This window comes from Ailuropoda melanoleuca, chromosome 14 (assembly GCF_002007445.2).
Source record: "Ailuropoda melanoleuca isolate Jingjing chromosome 14, ASM200744v2, whole genome shotgun sequence".
NCBI classification, from domain to species: domain Eukaryota; kingdom Metazoa; phylum Chordata; class Mammalia; order Carnivora; family Ursidae; genus Ailuropoda; species Ailuropoda melanoleuca.
The window spans coordinates 55334010-55355396 of NC_048231.1; the positions used below are offsets into that span (position 1 = coordinate 55334010).

General features: G+C 36.8%; 1 protein-coding gene across 3 annotated transcripts in view; it reads left to right on the top strand.

Moving 5' to 3' along the window:
- Positions 1-21387, top strand: part of MYOM1 (myomesin 1) — a 162688-nt gene that overhangs the window by 86808 nt on the left and 54493 nt on the right. The window contains exons 18-24 of one of the 3 annotated variants that reach the window (XM_034642225.1): positions 2228-2352; positions 6710-6893; positions 7349-7523; positions 9655-9776; positions 10963-11163; positions 13203-13289; positions 15159-15355. In XM_034642225.1, coding sequence (XP_034498116.1) covers positions 2228-2352; positions 6710-6893; positions 7349-7523; positions 9655-9776; positions 10963-11163; positions 13203-13289; positions 15159-15355 — 1091 coding nt within the window. Of the gene's footprint in view, positions 1-2227; positions 2353-6709; positions 6894-7348; positions 7524-9654; positions 9777-10962; positions 11164-13001; positions 13290-15158; positions 15356-21387 lie in introns of all 3 variants that reach the window. The other 2 variants (XM_034642227.1, XM_034642226.1) reach the window with 2 other exon arrangements.

Below are 21387 nucleotides of genomic sequence, written 5' to 3' on the forward strand. Positions count from 1 at the left end.
GAGAGGGAACACAAGCAGGGGGAGTGGGAGAGGAAGAAGCAGGCTCATAGCAGAGGAGCCTGACGTGGGGCTCGATCCCATAACGCCGGGATCACGCCCTGAGCCGAAGGCAGACGCTTAACTGCTCTGCCACCCAGGCGCCCCTCTCTCTACCAGCTTTTAATAGACACTTTTTATCACTGGATTGAGAAATTTGTCTGTGATATGCATTTGTGTTGTTTCCTTCACGTGTCTTGTGCTTGGGGTGTACAAGTTCCTTGGATCTGTGAGTTTACAATTTTCATCAGCTTTGGAAAATTCTTCACCATTATTTCTTTAAACTTTTTTTTTCTGTATCCCATTCTCTGCTCTCCACTTCAGGAACTCCAGTTACATGCCACTTGAAACCACAGGTCACTGGTGCTGTGTTCATTTTCCCTTTAGTCTTTTGCTTTCTGTGTTTCATTTCAGACACTTTCTGCCACTGTGTCATAATTTTACTATCCTTTTCTTCTTCAGTGTCTAACTTGCTGTGAATTCCAGTCAGTGTGTGGGTTTTGTTTTGTTTTGTTTTCATTTCAGACTTTGTAATTTCCATCTGTAGAAGTTGAGAACAATTTGTATTATTTTTATATTTTCCATGTCTTTATTTAACATGTTTAATCTTTACCCTTTTGAACATATGGAATATTTTTACAATAACTGTTTTTATATCCTTGTTGACTAATTCTATAATCTGTGACATTTTTGGTTTTGTTTTCATCGATTTATTTTTCTCCTTAGAAAGAGCTGTATTTTCTTGCTCCTTTGCATGCTTAATAAACTTTCGTGAGATGCCAGACATTTTGAATTTACATTGTTTGGTGCTGGATATTTTTGTATTTCTATAAATGCTCTTGAGCTTTGTTCTGGGGAAATGATTTGATCTTTCAAGGCTTGCTTTTGTTAAGTGAAATCAGAACAGACTTTAGTCTAGGGATAATTTGGCCATACTGTAGAGGAAATAGCCTTTTGAGTAGAACTCTACCAGATGCCTGTGAATTAGGAGATTTCCACTGTATCTGGTGGGAATATGGACTCTCCCAGGCCGTATGAAAGCTTTGAGGATTGTTCTTTCCAATTCTCTTGTGTGGGTTCTCCCTGGTCTCAGGTGGTTTCCTCATATTGATGTGCTGATCAATATTCTGGTGAGCACTCCGGAGGGACCCTCTGAAGATCTCTAAGCCTTCCTCTTTGTGCAGCCCTTTCCTCCAGTATTCATCCTTGTGACTCTACGTGTAGATACCTTGGCCTTCCTAGAATTCCAGCTCCTTCTCCTCCACTTGGGGAGACTGCCAGGCTTTACCTGGGTTCCTCTTCCTGAGCTGCTGTCTTGAAATTCTCTCCAGGACAATGGTAGGACAATGGTAGAGTTCACCTAATTTGTTTCTCTTCTATTGGGAATCATTGTCCTAAGCCAGCAAATATCCAATGTCTGTAAACAGGTGTTTCATGTATTTTGCTTGGTATTTTAGTTATTTGATGTGGAAGGGTCAGTCTGATGTCAGGAACTGTGGAGGGTCTTAAATTTTACCCTACTTAGAAACTAATATGTTTAATACCACAGTTTCATGGATGCTGGCAAAAGATAAGAGATTCCTAGGTCAGAGACAAAGGATTCTGTTACAGCGCAATTAGATGGCATGGACTTCATGTTCTCATTACTTTCCTTTGTACTGTACCCCCGCCAAGTTCCACAGCATGGTAGGGAGCAGCACAGATGGATGTTGTACACACAGTGGATATGTGTTACATCTGACAAAAATTGTACTTATGAGGGGGCTACTAACAAATCTACCCAAGCTTTCTCTGAGGAAGGACATTATCTTTACTATCCTGGTCAGAAAACAAGTCAACTTTCTGCCCTAGAGAATATACTATCTTTGTATTCCAAGTTTGTTTGCTATCCAAACATCCTTGAAAAGATATTCTATAAAAAAGCTGATATAAGATGTACAGAAAATATAACTTATATCATTACTGTTTTTTAGGACCAGTAAGAAAATCAAAATTGTCAAGCAAAGAAAGTAAAATTGTGGTTTTGAATGAATGAATGAATGTTTTAGGAAGAATTTCAGAGATGAAGTACTTCTTTATACTATGGAGCAGTAATTCTCTCTTCCTCCAGTAGGAGAGAAGCATCTGTACTCTTGGCATATGCTGGGCTTCCCAGAATGTGTGCTTTTCACTATTCTTTGTTGTTTTTCAGAGGGTATTGTTCCCGGGCCCCCCACAGACCTCTGTGTCACAGAGGCCACCCGGAGCTATGTGGTGCTAAGTTGGAAGCCCCCTGGCCAGCGTGGACATGAGGGCATTCTGTACTTTGTGGAAAAGGTAAGACTCTGGGATCAACATTATTACCTCAGGCCTCTTCCTAAAGATTTCTTTAAAGAAATAGAGATTAAATTTCCGTTGTGTCCTGAACTCTTTAAACCCTATAAACTATAAACAGTCTTCACCAAAAAATCTGTATCACACAGAACTTTGCCTGAAAGTTCAGGGGGTTTATGGATCCCTGGATCTCACTTATAGACTCCTAAGAGGTCCACAGACCCCAAATTATAACCCTTTTAAGCAGAGAAATGTTCCTGAAACCGTAGATTGTTCAGATGGCACTGTTTTCTAGACCCTTCTCTGTCTCCCTTGCTCTAGTAATGGCTTTTCATTTCTCTGCAACTTGTCTTCCCCAGTCAGAAATGAACATTGATGAAGCTAGATGAGCCAGAGGAAGAAAAGTTACAGTACTTTCAGAATACTGTCAAATAGCTGGAGAGTTGAAGAGAGAAAGTCCTTACATGCTGCCACGCACTCAGCTAGTCCTACTCGAAGTGTAGATTGTAGGGTGGGGTCGGGAATTACAAAACAGCATAAGATACTGGCTGGTTCTTTCCCTCAAATAGCTTACAATTTTATTGTAATTATGTTAGAGAGGGCAGCATACCATGAAGGCCTAAAATGGGTGAAATGATGAGAATTCTATGTGAATCCATCACATACCTATGTATGAGGCCAGTTGCAGTAAGTACTTCAGTCCAGAAAGTGGAGAAGAGCCAAGACATGGACAAGATATTATTTGGGGGAAGTGCCCAGTTGCAAATGCAGAAATATGGGAGGAACACCTGCTAGGCAAGGCATCATTGCTACAGTAAAAGGGCATTTAAAGAGAATTTGCTTAAAATGAGGTGTAAATTCCATTTGTTAAGAAAGTTTTGATTAAGAAATAATTGAAAAATGAGGGGCGCCTGGGTGGCTCAGTCGTTAAGCGTCTGCCCTCAGCTCAGGGCATGATCCCAGGTCCTGGGATCAAGCCCCACATCAGGCTCCTCCTTTGGGAGCCTGCTTCTTCCTCTCCCACTCCCCCTGCCTGTGTTCCCTCTCTCGCTGGCTGTCTCTCTCTCTGTCAAATGGATAAATAAAATCTTAAAAAAAAAAAAAAAAGAAATAATTGAAAAATGAAACAAAACTAGGTTTTTGTTATCTGTAAGAATGTTTACATTTTTATTGGCAGCCATGTACCATTTTTTTTAAGAATAATGAATGAAACAATTGGCTGTACCTCTTAGTAGATTTTATTTTTATAAAATTTTTTGATAACATAATAAATTATCATTTACTTTACATTTTCTTTCATAGCAAAATTATAAAAAAGGTCTTTATTTGGCAAAAATATCATGTAGCTCGGTTAGTTTTCCTAAGAGCTTTTCTCTTTCATCTTTAATGCTATTCTGATCATTCAATTTCGGAACACCTATTAGGTCACCCTTCCTGACAATTATTACAAGAGAACACATATCATAGATATATAGGTACATGCAAACATGCAAACATCTGCAAATTAGGTGACAACATAAAAGTAATAGGCAACTATCTTTATGGCTTTTTAGTTATTTCAGATCATCAGAGAAAATTATACTAGCACTAAAAATGATAGGGTCTGTGGTTTTTCCTATTTTAATTAATAAATTTATTAATTTATTTCCTTGATAAAGACATTTAGTTCATGTCTTTGAGGGGCATGCCTCACTTCTCCTTATCCCTAGCAAATTGGTAACAATAAATAGATTATCTCTTGAACAGGCGATATGGGCATCTTTCAAAAGAGTCTGATTTTATAACTTGAGTAGCATTTCTGATTTAAAATTTTTTTTCTATTTTTTTAATAGAGGGCAAGACAAGAGTGGAAAATGTTTATTTCCTGGTGTGCTTAATACATACCCTTCACTGAATCTTTTTGAAATGCTCCACAGGAAGAGTTCTGAATAAGCTCTGTGACAATAATTACCATCTTCCCTACAGTAATGACATAGTAACAACCTACCACTGAGGCATTTTCTTCAGATGAGTCAAGTTTGGCTTCTGTTGAACATTTCCTTTGGTCACATAAACTCTAATTTCTCCAGGAAAATCTATAACTTCCCTAGACCTAAATGCATATGAGTCTGTGATTAAAATTTAAGTGTTCTTCCACCAGAGAACCTGTTAGTGTGAAACAGAGGGAACATTTATGAGTGCAGTGTGAGTAGAGAGGCCTCTTTAGGCACCGCTGACATATACAGAAGGCTCAGGATGTTGACATATTGGGGGAGCAGTACATGCCCAGAGACTAGGGCACATTTACAGAAGAACTATCCAAACGTCAAACTGTTCAACTCAGCTGAGTCTCAGGTTATTTCTGATGAGCCACTTCTAACATGTTGACCTTTCTAAAGGGCAATGTTTCACATGCTCTTGTCCTGCAGCATGTTTTAATCCCCAGAATGTTCATGCCTGTGGGAATGCTGCTGCCCCAATAACCCCCGAGCTTGCACTTCTTTATAGAATTTTTTACCAGAAATTGCATGCACGTAAAGCACAAACTCGCCTGTCATGGCTACAGCTTATGCCCAGTTACACCATGTCTGTGAGCACTGAAATGGTTGATATTTAATAGAGGGCATCGATGGAGCATGTAATTTGCTCAGGGTCACACATTAGTAAAAGACAGAGCTAGGATTTGAACCTGGGCAGTCTGGCTAAGTTTTCATATACTGTACCCAACAAGACATATCATTGCCTTTCAACCTACCCAAGCCTGTCTTCTCTAGAAAACTTGGATAATCACACAGTGCTACCCCCACAGTACTTAGTTCAGAGCGTAGTTGAGAGGATTAAAGAGTTACAATGGTTTAAAGCTCTTAGCATAGTGAAAGGCAGCTATTATTTTTATTATGAAAGTATAAATGACTGATAATTGTTATATGTTCCCCAGGGGAGAATATGGCAAAATGAATCAAAGCCATAAACTAAAGGATTAAAGGTCTGGGAGAATTTTATCCCTCAGTTAGCAGCAGATTGACTATTTAGGGGGAATTTATCCTCTCTACCCTCCCACACACAATGACACAATCATGAAAGATTCTACAAAGGACTTTAGAGGTTACCTTGTCACATTTGCTTATTTTACAAATGATGAAACTGAGACCAAAGAATACTCATGTGACTTTCCCAAGGTCACATATCTTGTTATTAACAAAGCTAGTACCTCAGTGGATGCCTCTGGGTCCTTTGCTCCATACCACATTGCCTCCCATCTCAAGTCAATGAAGGTTATGCCAAGCGATATATCAGTATTCTTATAGTCTCAACAGCGTATCATCCTGACAGCTGGTCACTGTATCACAAGGTTTGGATTTCTAGAAAAGTCTCTAGAATTTTTCAAACGTTCTGAAGCAAAATCATTTCTACTAACCTTGAGGCAGAATTGAGAATTCAAATAGGTGGGATAAAGGTTTACTGAAGACTAATGATAGTTTTCTTACTATAATCTCTACCAAAGTGCAAATCGACACCACATCCTTTCAAGGATTTCAGAGTCACTTTAGATCATTTTAGTGCCAAGAACGGAATTGCTTTAAATTTAGTTTTTCCCGTCATTTATTCTAAAATATGGGGAGGAAAAAAAGAACCTTTTAACTTTCATTAACTTCCTTCCTTCATTCATTCAGAAAAAAAAAAAACAACAATTGTTGATTATCTACTATGTGCCAGGTACAACTCTAGGCTCTGTGGTATAGCAGTGAACAAGACAACTCCCTGAACTCATTTCATTAAAATTTACTTTCCAGTGGAGGAGATGACAAATAAATAACTTAATTTCAAATACGGACAAGTGTTTTAAAAAAAATAAAGCAGAGTAAGTGATAGTGATGAGAAAGGAGCAAAGAATCTTTTAGATCCTGTGATAGAATGGGGGGGTAATCAAGAAGGCCTTTTTGAGGAAGTGGTATTTGAATGAGATTATGAGTCATTAAATAACACTTTATTAAAATAAGACAGTTTATAACAATGAAAATTTAAGTATTTTATATAGCATAGTAAATCTACTTACCTACCCTAAGAATTAGAAAAGTGTCTGACCCCAAACTGTCTTCAAAGTAAATTAAAGTCTTTTATAAGTAGATCCATGATCTTAGTTAATTAGTCAGTGAAGTATTAAAGTAGCATATTTGTCAAACAATCCGAAGCCATATTTGATTTAGATAATCCTACGGGCTACACATGCTTCATCCCCATTTCCTCCAAATCTCTTCTCCTGTTCAACTCGTAACAGGTAAGTAGTTTGTTGATTGATAAATAAGACTACTAGATGCCTGGCTCAGAGTTCCCACTATTCTTGCCACGCTGTGAATGGGTCTCTCTGTTGGGGCTGCAGTGTGATGCAGGAACAGAAAACTGGCAGCGCGTGAACACAGAGCTCCCTGTGAAGTCTCCCCGTTTTGCTCTGTTCGACTTGGCTGAAGGGAAATCCTACCGTTTCCGCGTCCGCTGTTCTAACTCAGCAGGAGTTGGTGAGCCCTCAGAGGCAACGGAAGTGACTGTGGTAGGGGACAAACTTGGTGAGTAAAGAGTTTGGTTGAACAACTGTAAATTGATTTTACTTCAATTCAAGAAAAAATTCCAAAGCAAGAGTCTCATTAGAATGTATCTATTGAGAAGTTAAAGTGGTGGCATCCTTCTTTCACATTATAAATTCAGTTGGTGAGTATACCTGACTGATACATTTAAAAAATTAATTATTATTAGTTATGAAGTTATGAAAAGTAAACTTCTCCAGGAGTTTCAACAATATTGCTAATGTATTTTTTTCTGGAGTATTTAGTGTATCATTATGCCCCCAAACTAACATATTAATTTTTTTATTTTCTGCTTTAACAAATACAAAATAAAGCAACTGTGTGTTTGACATGATTACTTATATAAAATTTATGTATGTGTGTGTTTGTACATATGTGATAAGAATGAATTTTTTAAAACCGCCCTGAGTTTGATCATCATTTTCCTCCTTTGTCAGATATCCCCAAGCCCCCAGGCAAAATCATCCCAAGCAGAAATACAGACACATCAGTGATAGTTTCGTGGGAGGAATCCAAAGATGCTAAGGAGCTGGTCGGGTACTACATAGAGGCAAGCGTTGTTGGCTCTGGCAAGTGGGAACCCTGCAACAACAACCCTGTGAAGGGCCCACGGTAACCACAATGTTGGGGTGGGGGGTGCTGTGCAGAGCCTTCTGACTAGAGCACGGAGGCTATGAAGAGGAAATGCACAGCTAATGAATCGTTGAACATTGCATCAAAACTAATGATGTACTATATGTTGGCTAACTGAACATAATAAAAAAATAAAAAGTTACTTTTTAATTTACAATAAAATTATGATTTTCCCCCACAAAAAACAAAACAAAACAAAAAATGAGGAAATGCAGCCATGGACCCATACAGCAGCACAAACATCCAATGGAGGGAGATTTTTAAAAAACGTTATACTTTAAATATCCAAAGGAATTTAAAATTGAACATAATCTGTCATATATTTGAAAAAAAAAAAAAGGTTTACTAGTGATCTTAAACACTTAGAAACACGTTAATGCCGGCCATGATGAATTCATTTTACAGTTTTTTTCTGATTCTTTTCCTTCATGCAATTTGTCCTTTTTACCCCTCTGTTCTGGTCTTTAATATTCAGTGTGATACTAGATTTCAAGGATCCAATAGACTCTAGCTGATATAAAGTACCCAGGCATTTATTTATTTAAGTAATTTTTTTAGAGAAGGGTGTGGTGGGGGGGGAGAGGGGGAGAGAAGATATTAAGCAGGCTCGATCTCACAAACCCTGAGATCATGACCTGAGCTGAAATGGAGAGTTGGACGCTTAACTGATTGAGCCACCTAGGCTCTCCTAGGCATTTTTAAGTGAATAGGAAAAAACTATCAACATTTTACAAATTCTGAACATGGTGAAACTCAGTGCTAAGGAGACATAAGTAACACCAACAAAGGGACGTTCAGAATACTTTGTCACTTCTTTATATCTGTTTCTAATATGGAGAGGGTTATTTTTTCTTGCTTTCAAATATTTTTATCAGCCAGCTTTGCAGGTTGTTGATGAATTCTGACCTGCAACCAAACTCTGAGCCTCCTTTGATTTACGATCATCTGAGAATCGCCCGGCCCCAAATTGTCAAACAAGCTTGTTAGACAGTTTCTGGCATGGCCATGTCAAAGTCCAAGAACCCCCACAGGAGGGGTTGTTTCTTTTGCAGAACAGGAGAGAATAGAGGCAATTCAATGAATGGGAAAAAGCGAGAGATTCATTTAACCGCTTGTTCATTTCACTTTTACTGTGAGTTCCCAGCCTTTACCTGGGACTATATAGAAATATTTATAGAGAGTTAGGCAGGGTCTGCCTTTCCACAAACAGTTAAGAGCTTCTCAAGGACAGGCACCACTTTTTTATTCATCTTTGTGTCCACAATTCTAGCTCAGTGTCTGGAACACCGAAGTGCTCAATAAATATTTGCTGAACTGAGCTGACCTGAAGGATTGGCCTAATTTATGACTGCCTTCATTAAATATTCCAACATTACTAATGGTAATAGAGTCATTAGCAGACCTGTTATTTCCTCTGGTTATAGTCTTCAGGATGGATTAAAATGTTACAGTGATTCATGAAACAGCTATTTATAGCCATAATAGCTATTAAGGAATGAGGTTGTTTTATGTGTGAAACTGCCCATGGATTCACACCTCATTACTGGATCCTTATATCTAAATGGTAATCCATATTTCATCTTATTTCCAGATTCTAGTGTAATTTCTCAAGTAATTATACCTTCCCTGGCATCCAGGGAAGCAGTGGCTCGGCCTCTGTAACAAGAAGCAGCCAATGCCTTACAGCCATAAGTATATACCTGAAATAGCCATTAATAGTATTAATACCACCTATTGTTTATTAAATGCCTCTTATATATCAGGCCCTGAAATAGGTACTTTAAATACTTTATGGCCAACCTTTACACAAAAATTATTACGGAGGCATTATTATCCCCATTTTACTAATGTACACACCAGAGGCTCAGAAAAGTTAAGGTACTTATTCAGGCGAAAGCCAGGACTCTGCATTATTTGATGGAGTGAGTTTAGAAAACTGCCTTAAGTAGCTGCTTTCTTGTCTAAAGTACATGCATCACCTGATCTCTGTACATCTTCTTCCTTTTAGAAAATGAGTTGTTTTTATAAAGCCAGATCGTTCAGTTAAGCTAAAACCGTCTTGTCTAATTTCCCCCCTAGGAAAAATTTTTAAAACTTCCTTTCCTTTTAGATTTACTTGCCATGGATTGGTGACTGGTCAGAGTTATATCTTCCGGGTCAGAGCAGTGAATGCAGCTGGACTTAGTGAATATTCACAGGATTCAGAAGCGATTGAAGTAAAAGCTGCTATTGGTAAGTTCCTTATGCATAACGTGGTAGTTAGGAATGGATTTTTCTAAGTTATAAAGGAAGATACCTCCCTCTCCAGAAATTCTTCACAGCTTCTAGTATTGCTTGATGTCTCCACCCTCAGACGATCATTTTCTCTGACTCCAGGTGACAGCTAACCTTCCATAGCCATCATTTTACAGGTCTTCATAACTTACCCAGAATCTGTGCACCCATAGCCTTGTCATCGCCACAAGTCCAGTTTCCTCAGATATCTCCCACTGTGTGACACTCCATTCTAACTTCGTGCCCATCCTGGGAATGCGAAGGGCCATCAGGTCCCTTGAAGTGGTATATCGCCCGTAACACAGATCATTTTATGCCTAAAAGCCATTTCACCTGTGACAAAGCCTAGCTTGTTTTCACTAACAACACATTAACATGCTTTTTATAAACTCCTGTAAATTTTGTGCAAGATACATTGGTTGCTTAATCATATGCTACATCTCTGCTCACAAAGTAACCGACAGAATAAAACCGGTAATAAAATAATTGTATGTGTGTCCCTGATGTGCCTCCCAGTCTTAGATAAAGCAGGGAAGGGACCCAGGTAGTTGAGAGCACCGAAAATGAAGTCTGTGATAGAGTCATCCATATTTGAAGGGAAAGATTGTTTCATACCAGTTCCCTTTGGTTATCATGCCGTATTGCTTTTTAATATTCCTTATAACGTGGACAATAGTGAACATGTTCTTTTGAGGTTGGGAGGCACAGGTCGTTAATAGGTCAGTAATGTATGTAAATCTAACTGTTATAAAATCAGGATCTTTAATGTATGTCTTGTGCACTTTATGACCCTTCCTTCCCCTCATTCTGTTGAATAATAAGACTTAATATCTTTCAAAAACATGTCAGAGATTTGCTTTTTTCTTATATATACTTGGGTTCTGAAAATCAAAATGGTTCCTCTTCTGTCCGTGGTTTTTTGTTCTCATTTCTTCTTTTCCCAGAATATGGAGAAGTTGAACTGTTTCCTGTGTAAAGTATGTGAAACGTATGCTTTCCATATTTCTTGCAAATCTGAGTGACTTCTGTTAAACTAAGATTACTTTTGTTCTGTTTGTGGTCCTGTTTTTCCCTTTGTTCTATTAAGAGCAATGTGTACTGTGTCCGGGCTTAAAGTGTTTCTGTTGTTATCTGGTAATTGTAGGGGGAGGAGTGTCTCCAGATGTGTGGCCTGAACTGAATGATACACCTGGTGGACTAACAGACTCCAGTGGAGGCATGCATGAAGCCTCCCAGCCAACCTTTAAGAAAGATGCTTTGCTTGGTAGCAAACTTAACAAACCTTCACTACCCAGTAGCGCTCACAACCTGGGCCAAACAGAAGTGAGTAAAGTAAGTGAAACAGTTNATTTCCAGATTCTAGTGTAATTTCTCAAGTAATTATACCTTCCCTGGCATCCAGGGAAGCAGTGGCTCGGCCTCTGTAACAAGAAGCAGCCAATGCCTTACAGCCATAAGTATATACCTGAAATAGCCATTAATAGTATTAATACCACCTATTGTTTATTAAATGCCTCTTATATATCAGGCCCTGAAATAGGTACTTTAAATACTTTATGGCCAACCTTTACACAAAAATTATTACGGAGGCATTATTATCCCCATTTTACTAATGTACACACCAGAGGCTCAGAAAAGTTAAGGTACTTATTCAGGCGAAAGCCAGGACTCTGCATTATTTGATGGAGTGAGTTTAGAAAACTGCCTTAAGTAGCTGCTTTCTTGTCTAAAGTACATGCATCACCTGATCTCTGTACATCTTCTTCCTTTTAGAAAATGAGTTGTTTTTATAAAGCCAGATCGTTCAGTTAAGCTAAAACCGTCTTGTCTAATTTCCCCCCTAGGAAAAATTTTTAAAACTTCCTTTCCTTTTAGATTTACTTGCCATGGATTGGTGACTGGTCAGAGTTATATCTTCCGGGTCAGAGCAGTGAATGCAGCTGGACTTAGTGAATATTCACAGGATTCAGAAGCGATTGAAGTAAAAGCTGCTATTGGTAAGTTCCTTATGCATAACGTGGTAGTTAGGAATGGATTTTTCTAAGTTATAAAGGAAGATACCTCCCTCTCCAGAAATTCTTCACAGCTTCTAGTATTGCTTGATGTCTCCACCCTCAGACGATCATTTTCTCTGACTCCAGGTGACAGCTAACCTTCCATAGCCATCATTTTACAGGTCTTCATAACTTACCCAGAATCTGTGCACCCATAGCCTTGTCATCGCCACAAGTCCAGTTTCCTCAGATATCTCCCACTGTGTGACACTCCATTCTAACTTCGTGCCCATCCTGGGAATGCGAAGGGCCATCAGGTCCCTTGAAGTGGTATATCGCCCGTAACACAGATCATTTTATGCCTAAAAGCCATTTCACCTGTGACAAAGCCTAGCTTGTTTTCACTAACAACACATTAACATGCTTTTTATAAACTCCTGTAAATTTTGTGCAAGATACATTGGTTGCTTAATCATATGCTACATCTCTGCTCACAAAGTAACCGACAGAATAAAACCGGTAATAAAATAATTGTATGTGTGTCCCTGATGTGCCTCCCAGTCTTAGATAAAGCAGGGAAGGGACCCAGGTAGTTGAGAGCACCGAAAATGAAGTCTGTGATAGAGTCATCCATATTTGAAGGGAAAGATTGTTTCATACCAGTTCCCTTTGGTTATCATGCCGTATTGCTTTTTAATATTCCTTATAACGTGGACAATAGTGAACATGTTCTTTTGAGGTTGGGAGGCACAGGTCGTTAATAGGTCAGTAATGTATGTAAATCTAACTGTTATAAAATCAGGATCTTTAATGTATGTCTTGTGCACTTTATGACCCTTCCTTCCCCTCATTCTGTTGAATAATAAGACTTAATATCTTTCAAAAACATGTCAGAGATTTGCTTTTTTCTTATATATACTTGGGTTCTGAAAATCAAAATGGTTCCTCTTCTGTCCGTGGTTTTTTGTTCTCATTTCTTCTTTTCCCAGAATATGGAGAAGTTGAACTGTTTCCTGTGTAAAGTATGTGAAACGTATGCTTTCCATATTTCTTGCAAATCTGAGTGACTTCTGTTAAACTAAGATTACTTTTGTTCTGTTTGTGGTCCTGTTTTTCCCTTTGTTCTATTAAGAGCAATGTGTACTGTGTCCGGGCTTAAAGTGTTTCTGTTGTTATCTGGTAATTGTAGGGGGAGGAGTGTCTCCAGATGTGTGGCCTGAACTGAATGATACACCTGGTGGACTAACAGACTCCAGGGGAGGCATGCATGAAGCCTCCCAGCCAACCTTTAAGAAAGATGCTTTGCTTGGTAGCAAACTTAACAAACCTTCACTACCCAGTAGCGCTCACAACCTGGGCCAAACAGAAGTGAGTAAAGTAAGTGAAACAGTTCAGGAAGAGCTTACTCCATCACCAAAGAAGGCAGATCTTAAGGGGAAAAGTAAGTCTGACCCTCTGAAAAAGAAGAAGGACATAGGTGAGAGTCAAAAGAGTACAACTGTTCCATCCGTCTCCATCAGTGTCCTCACCTCATTGTCTGGATCACATTCTTCCATCTGTGTTCACTTTCATTATGTTTATCCTTCTTTTGACGTGTTTTCAGCTATCCGTTTGCAATACTTCTGTCTAATGAGTTGTAAAAGTAAATTTATGTGAGTTTGGCTTTTATATATACTTCACTGTGCTTAATGACAAAAGAATATTTAAAATAATTTGGTTATAGGGTCCTTTTTGGTTTCTCAGGCAGACACACCTTTTGCCTCATTTTGCTAAGAAAATTAGAGCTGAGAACAGGAAGAATTTGATAACCACAGCATATGTGGGGTCCTTTGAAATATTCATGTTCAATACATGTATAGGAAAAATATTTTACAAAGAAGTCACCTTTTATCAGGATCATAGTTATTAACTTCTGTTGTTCATCTTCAGGTTTTCAAGTTATCCTTCATATTTAACTCAAATAAATATAAATAACATTATCTCTTTGAGGTGCCATGAAAAGTTTAACAGGGTATCATCATCGCATAAAGCTAATTTCTGTGCTATATGAATCACATTCCCAGAACTGATTTATTTAAGACTAATTATCAGTAAGCTCAGAATTTTCTTATTAGGATATTTGGTACTTGTGGCTTATATAGTCTAGGTGACAGTGTTTTCTTATCAAATAAAAATGAAATGATAAGCATATACTGATATTCAACCCCCAACTTCTGTCACTTCTATTTTTCTTTTTTTGAACCTTTATTGTCCCCTCAACTCAAATGGGGTATTCATTTGAGAGTTCACATTCAATATTGCTCTGTAATAGGAAGAGTGAGAGAGGAAGTTTTTTTTTTAATGTTAAGAATGAAGGAGGTTGGTGAGGGGGAGAGAGAAACAAATGTATTTTATTTTTTAAATCTTTATTGTTCTAAGACTCTTTTGAATAAGAATAAATAGTTCTTTTTTCCTGTAATCCAAATAAATTTTCAGAAAACTCTTTGATGTTATTGAACGTCTAGATGAATTTCTTTCTACCATCTGACCCTCTTTCTTTATCAAAAACCATAATTTAGTAGTTGGATAAAAAGTTAATCAGAAGCCACGTAAAGGAAGAAGACTTTTAAAACATCCTCCAAATATTTTTCTGGCTAGGAACACAAAACACAGGGACAGCTATATAATATTTTGTTCTATAAGAATAGTAGTCCAACATAAGATTAAAAATAATGCAGCAAAAATATTATATACTAAGAGAAAAAATCACATGGCAGATTGTGCCTGTTTTTTTTTTTTTAATTTTTTTAAGGTGGCATTTAGCTGAGCTCCAAATAAGATTTTTCTGTGTGTAGCTGGAACTTGTTTAGTTGTAAGATCTCACCAGGGCATGTATACCTGAATGATGAAATGCTAACCATTTGGAAATAACGTGGAAATTCTTGTAAACACACTGAGGCAGAAATTGATATACGTACTTCATTTTCCTCAAGGAGCAAATAAAACAAAACCACATAAACAAACAAACATATGTATCTTGGGAAAAATACGTCTTCTTATGGGGAACAGAATCATTTTTCAGAATATTGCACCGTTTTGCTTTTAGTATTTCAAAAATTTTTCTTCCATGGAAGTAGGGGCGCAGGTTCTTTTTATCTTTGGAAAAATAATTGCAGAATCCTTCTCACTGTGTGTTGGTTTTTTCCTCATACACCAAACTGGCTGCCAAGTTACAGATCAGTCTCATATTTTAGTGTTATACTGCAAGACCCCAGTGCCTCACACATGGCACGAATGAAACAAGCTTAATATACACGGAATCATAAATGCATTTCTGTCTACTCACTTGCTGTTCCTATCGCAACAGCGGCACCATCTCCACCCTGTGATATCACTTGTCTTGAAAGTTTTCGTGACTCAATGGTTCTTGGATGGAAGCAGCCGGATAAGACTGGAGGGGCTGAAATTACTGGCTATTATGTGAACTATCGCGAGGTAATTGACGGAGTACCAGGAAGATGGAGAGAAGCTAACATCAAAGCTGTCAGTGATGAGGCATATAAGGTAAATGACCTCCCATAGTGTGGCATCATATATATGATGACATGCTCACTTGCACACACATGAACACCCACACCCGGATCCTTGTAAATGATTCATGTCATTTCTCCGGTGTCCATTGTCTACAAAGACATGACTTTTGTAAAAAGATATACCAAGTTAAATAGGAGTAATCTGACTGACCAGGAATGATTTGTATTTTCTGATTCATACACAAAAACATAATAACTTCCTAGAATATTTACTATAAAATGCTTACTTATGGTAAAAATTAATGTTTATCCCAAAACTTACAAAATATCTGTAACCAATGTGCTGCTAGCTTCAAGGGTCCAGGATCCAAACGACTGCATTTTTAATTTTCAGTGTTCAAATCACAAAGGATAATGGGGCATGGGCCTGATGCCCAGTCTCAGCTCACCGCTGGTGAAGTGTCCCCCACTATAATGGCTCTGATGGCCACAAAGGGATGGTCCACATGTGTCTACCCACAAATTTCTTTTCTTCACTGCTTTGCCTATCTCAGAGTGCTTGAAGTGTCTCACTGTTGCCATAGCTATGGCTCCCCTCTTTGGAGTATTATCAGCTAGAGGAAAGTCAACCCTCTAATACTCCCAGAATCCCATGCTGTGAGGGCAAGAGCAGGGTGAGGCCGGGGAAATGATGCTTTCTCAAACTCAATGCCGCAGTTTTTAAATCTAACATTTAAAATTTATGAAATATCACACACATACTGAACACATAATGAATAAAACAAGAATACATAAAATAAAATTGTATTTTTAAGATTCTTCCATGTCAGTGTGTAGCTATAACTTCATTACTGGATGATATTCTATTATTATGACTCTCACAATATACTTTTCCATTCAGTTATTGATTGATATTTGGGCATTTTCACATTTATAGCTATATCAAACACTGCAGTTATGAACATTTTTGTACATGTCTGCTGGCACATATACACACTAGTTTCTCTAGGTTATTACCTAGAAGTAGAATTGCTGGGCCAGAGAATCTGTTTATGTTCAATTTTAGTAGATAAGCCTATACTATTTTTCTGAAGAGTATGAGAATTCCCAAAGTTGCACATCCCTCTAACACTTGGTATCACACATTGTCAGTTTTGACAATCTGGGTGTCAAATGAGTCTGAATATCTTTTGCTATATATACATACTCCATTTTGAAATCTCCATTTATAATATGCCTGTACAAAGTTTTTGTCCATTTTTCTGATAGATTTTCTTACTGACCTGTGAAGTTCTTTCTATTTTCTGAGCTTAAAATCCTTGGTAGCTGTGGAAGCTGCGTCCCTTTCCTGATCATTGGCTAGTATTTTCTTCTCCTTATGGTAACAAAACTAATTTTAATATCAAATTTATGATAGCCAGACTTAACAACAGTTGCTGTGTCATTAGTGATTGCTTTTTTTTTTTTTTAAGAGATGCCTTTGCCTTCCAAGGTCATGGGGATATTGTACTAGATTATCTTCTAAAAGCTCTCTCTCTGATTTGCCACTTACATTAAAGTCATTACTTCACCTATAAATTTTGTGTGTGATGTAAAGTAGAGGTCAATACTCATTTTTCCCCTGTAGGGACACCCCGTTGTCCTATCTATTGAAAAGTTTGTCCTTTTTCTACTATTCTGCTAGGCTATCTGTATCATGTATCAAGTTTCTTTGATGCATGCGTCTGCTTCTGTGTTTTCTATTTTGTTCCACTGCTCTGTCTACCACTGGACCAGAACCACATTAATTTAATCATTACCACTTTATAACAAATTTGATAACTGGTAGATCAAGTTATCTCAGTTTATTTTTTTATTCCAAAGCTGTTTTTAGCCCTTTGCACTTTGATATAAATTGTAGAATTAGGTTACCAAGTTCTACCAAAAAACAAGACAAGCAAAAGCAAACACAATAAACAAAATTAAACTAAACTAAAACATTTTAGAATTCTGATTGGGATCACAATGAATCCATAAATAAATTGAGGAATGATTGACACCTTTAAAATATTAAGCCTTTGAATACATGAACATGATATTTCTCTCCATTCATTTTGGTCTTTAAAGTTTCTCAATAAAGTTTTATAATCCTCTATAGAAGTTCTGCACATCATTTGTTATTTATTTAAAGGTTTTACATATTTTCAGTGTTCAGTATGTTTTTATATCATCTTGTTATTGCTGGATTAGAGAAATATACATCATTTTTATGTATTGATTTTACATATCATTGGTATGTATAGGTTTTTGCTAAATTTTCTTATTATTTCTATAAGTTACCTATGAGCTCTTTTTAAGTTTCTATAAATCATTATATCATCTGCAAATGACAGTTTACTTCTTCATTTCTGAATTTTTTATTTCTTGCTTCATTTTCTTAACTTTCTGCTTAAAATCTTTAACAACATATTGATAGAAGTGGTGATCTTGGTCATTCTAGGCTTGATCTTTATCTTAAAGGGGAACATTTCACCATTAAGTATTATATTTACTATCAGTGTTGGATAGACATCTGTTATCAGCTAAAGAAAGTTTCCTTCTGTTCCTAATTAAGAATTAATTAAAATTATGAAATTTTTTTTCTGACTCTATTGAGATAGTTATATGATTTTTCCCTTTAGTTTTAATGTGGTATATTCTAGTAGTTATCCAATGTTAAAATAACCTTGCATTCCTGGCACAAATGTAACCTGGACATTATGTATACTCTGTCTATATATTACTAGATTTTTTAAAATTTTTGGTTATTGTTGTTTAGTTTTGCTTCTATGTTTATGAATGAAATTACCCTGAGACTAAAGTTCATTTGATACAAATACATGACAAGGATAGTACTGGAAGGGAAAATTGCAGGATAATCTTACTTTATTGAGATATAATTCACATATAAAATTCACCCAATTAAAATGTTGCTTTATATATTTTGAAGGGGTGTTATTAGGTGCATACAAAGTGGCTTTCTGTATCACTAACAATATATTTTGCCTTCAAGTCTATATTATCTGTTATGAATATAAATTTATCAATTTTCTTTTGGCTGGTTTTTGCATGGTATATAATTTTTCATCCTTTGACTTTCTATCTTTAACTTTATGCTTTCTGTGTGTCTCTTAAAAATAGTATAGAGTTGGATATTTTTCCTACCTGCGAGTCTTTGTCATTTAACTGGAGTATTTAATGTTACTACTATTTTTTTGAAAAACCAATCATCTTTATTTTGTGCTTTCTATTTGTCCTGCCTGTTCTGTTTCATTTTCTGTCCTTACTTGACTACTTTTGAATTGTTTCTTTTTTCCTTCAGCCTTCCTTTACTCTCTACACTACTTTGAAAACTATAGATTCTGGGTTTCTGTGTTTGTTTTTGGTGGTTACTCTAGAAATTACAGTGAGCAAATTAGCAGTCTGAATTTATTCTATTGTTTTTACCCTTGTCTGATAAAAATAGGGCCTCAGAATACCTAAGCCATTTATTCCATTCCCAACTTGTATGCTATTGTATGTGTGCTTTTAAGTCATGTTTTAATTCAAAAGTATTGTATTATTGTTTTATAGACAATAATTATTTAGATTTATCTAAGTCACTTTAGTTAAGATTTTATTTGCTTTTAATTTCACATCTTTGACCTTCTATTTGAGATTACTTTCCTTTCATCTAAATTAAATAGTTTAGAATGTTCTTTAGTTAGGGTATTCTGAAGGCACATACTCTTCACTTTTTCCTGAAAATAACTTTTTTCTTCATTCTCTGAAAAATTTTTTCTAGATAAAACATTATATAATGGCAGTTATTTTCTTTCACACTTTGAAGGTATAATTCCACTGTCTTTTGGCTCATTGTTGCCACTGACGTGTCAGCTTTTAGTCTGTTTGCTCATGTGAGGGTTGTCTTTTCTCTTAGACTGCTTTTAATATTTCACTACCTGGTGTGCTACAGTTAAGATATTATGTGTCTAGGTATAGGTTTTAAAAAATATCTTTGCCTGGGATTTTGGCATGAGGAGGATTTTCAGTCTGTGGGTTGAATTTTTCAAAAGTTCTTTCTGGAAAATTTTAAGCCTTTTTTTTTTTTTTAAGATTTTATTTATTTATTTGACCGAGAGAGAGACAGCCAGTGAGAAGGGGAACACAAGCAGGGGGAGTGGGAGAGGAAGAAGCAGGCTCCCAGCGGAGCAGGGAGCCCAATGTGGGGCTCTATCCCAGAACCCTGGGATCAGGCCCTGAGCCAAAGGCAGACGCTTAACAAATGAGCCACCAAGGCACCCCATGGAAAATTTTAAGCCGTTTATCTCCTCAAATACTGTTGCTGCCCCATTCTTTCCCCTCTCCTCTTGAAACTCTAGTTAACATGTATTTGACATTCTCATTCTATCTTCCACGTTTATTAATCACTCTTCTCTCTTTCCCATCTTTGTGTCTTTCTGCACTGTGGTCTGTGTAATTTCTTATAACTTTCTGTTAGTTTACAAATTTGCTCTTCTTTTGCATTTGATTTCCTGTTAAACACATCCATTATTTTTCTCTTACTGTATTTTCCCTTTTTAAGTCACATTTTACAAAATATCTTATAGTTTGCTGTCTTCTGCAGATATTCTATTTTATTTTTTTAACATTTCAAGTTTTTATTTAAATTCTACTTAGTTAACATATAGCATAATATTAGTTTCAGGATTAGTCCTGCAGATATTTTAAATTTGTATTTTATGTTTAAAAAATAGTAAGCATAGCTGTTTTTCTAATCTACGTCTGATGATTCTGTCATCTAATATCTTTGCAGGTCTGTATCTGTTATCATTGGTTTTGTAGTCTGGCTCATGGTATCTTGATTTCTATGCTTGGTTATCCTTGATTATGTGCTGCTCATTGTCATTAGAATATTATTTGCATGAATAATTTGAGGTTTAGGATGATGGCATCTTTCTCTGTACAGGATTTGTATTTGCTTCTGCAAGGTGCCTGGGGATACCACCTGCTCAGTTTTTTCTTAAATCAAATACAAGGCTTTAATTTTTTGGACAATCAAGGAATGTAAATTTGCACTGGATAAAGGCAGGTTTATTTCTAATTCAACTTCACTCCCAAAGAGTAAAGCCTTTTAGGGTTCCATCTTAATTTTAGAGAGCTCCCATTTATTATCCCCTTTTTAGGTTGGCTCTAGGCTTTGATTTCTGAGTTCCTCTGCTTTTGAGATAATCAAAACCAAAGGTCAAATTTTTTTTTATTGACAACTATCCCCAAGGTAAAAGCCACTTCTATGTTCCACTTATCACTTTTTGTTCCCTATTTCCCTTTACTCTGTCCTGATAATTCTATAACGTCTTGACACTAATTTGACGCTTGTGAAAAGATTTTTAAAAGATTTTTTTATCTAGTATTTTGAATTTTTTAGCAAGACAATTAATCTCTATAGCCTAGTTCACCGTTGCCAGAAATAGAAGTCCCATACCACAATATTTCACCTAAGCCTAGAATGACCAATGTTTCCTGTTTGCCTAGAACTCTCCTAGTTTCAATGCTGTACTGCCTACATCCTTAGAAACCCCATAGTCCCAGGAAAACTGGAATGGCTAGTCATACTAATGGAGCCCCAAAACAGCCCTGGTACCTGAATAAAGTACTTTTAGGTCCAAGCTATCTACATCATGGTTTCTTCTTAATTAAAAAGATCTTCCCTTCTTTAAGGGAATGTGTGTGCCCGTGTATGTGTGGAATCAAAAGGGGAGTTTGTATTATTCTGTTATCATAACATATAGCCATTATATTCACCTTATACCCTAAATAACTGACAAGACAAGCCCTCTTGCAGATGAACTATGACTTCATGATCAAATCAGGTGTAGATTGGATCATAGATACATATGTGTTTTGCCTCGTCTTAAGTCAATAGGTAAGCTTTGTTAACTCAGCTGGTTCCATCAAAACCTCCATTTATTAAGCATATTTTTAAAAGATTTTATTTACTTATTTGAGAGAGAGAGCAAGAGCATGAATGGGGGAGGCACAAAGGGAGAGGGACAAGCAGACTAC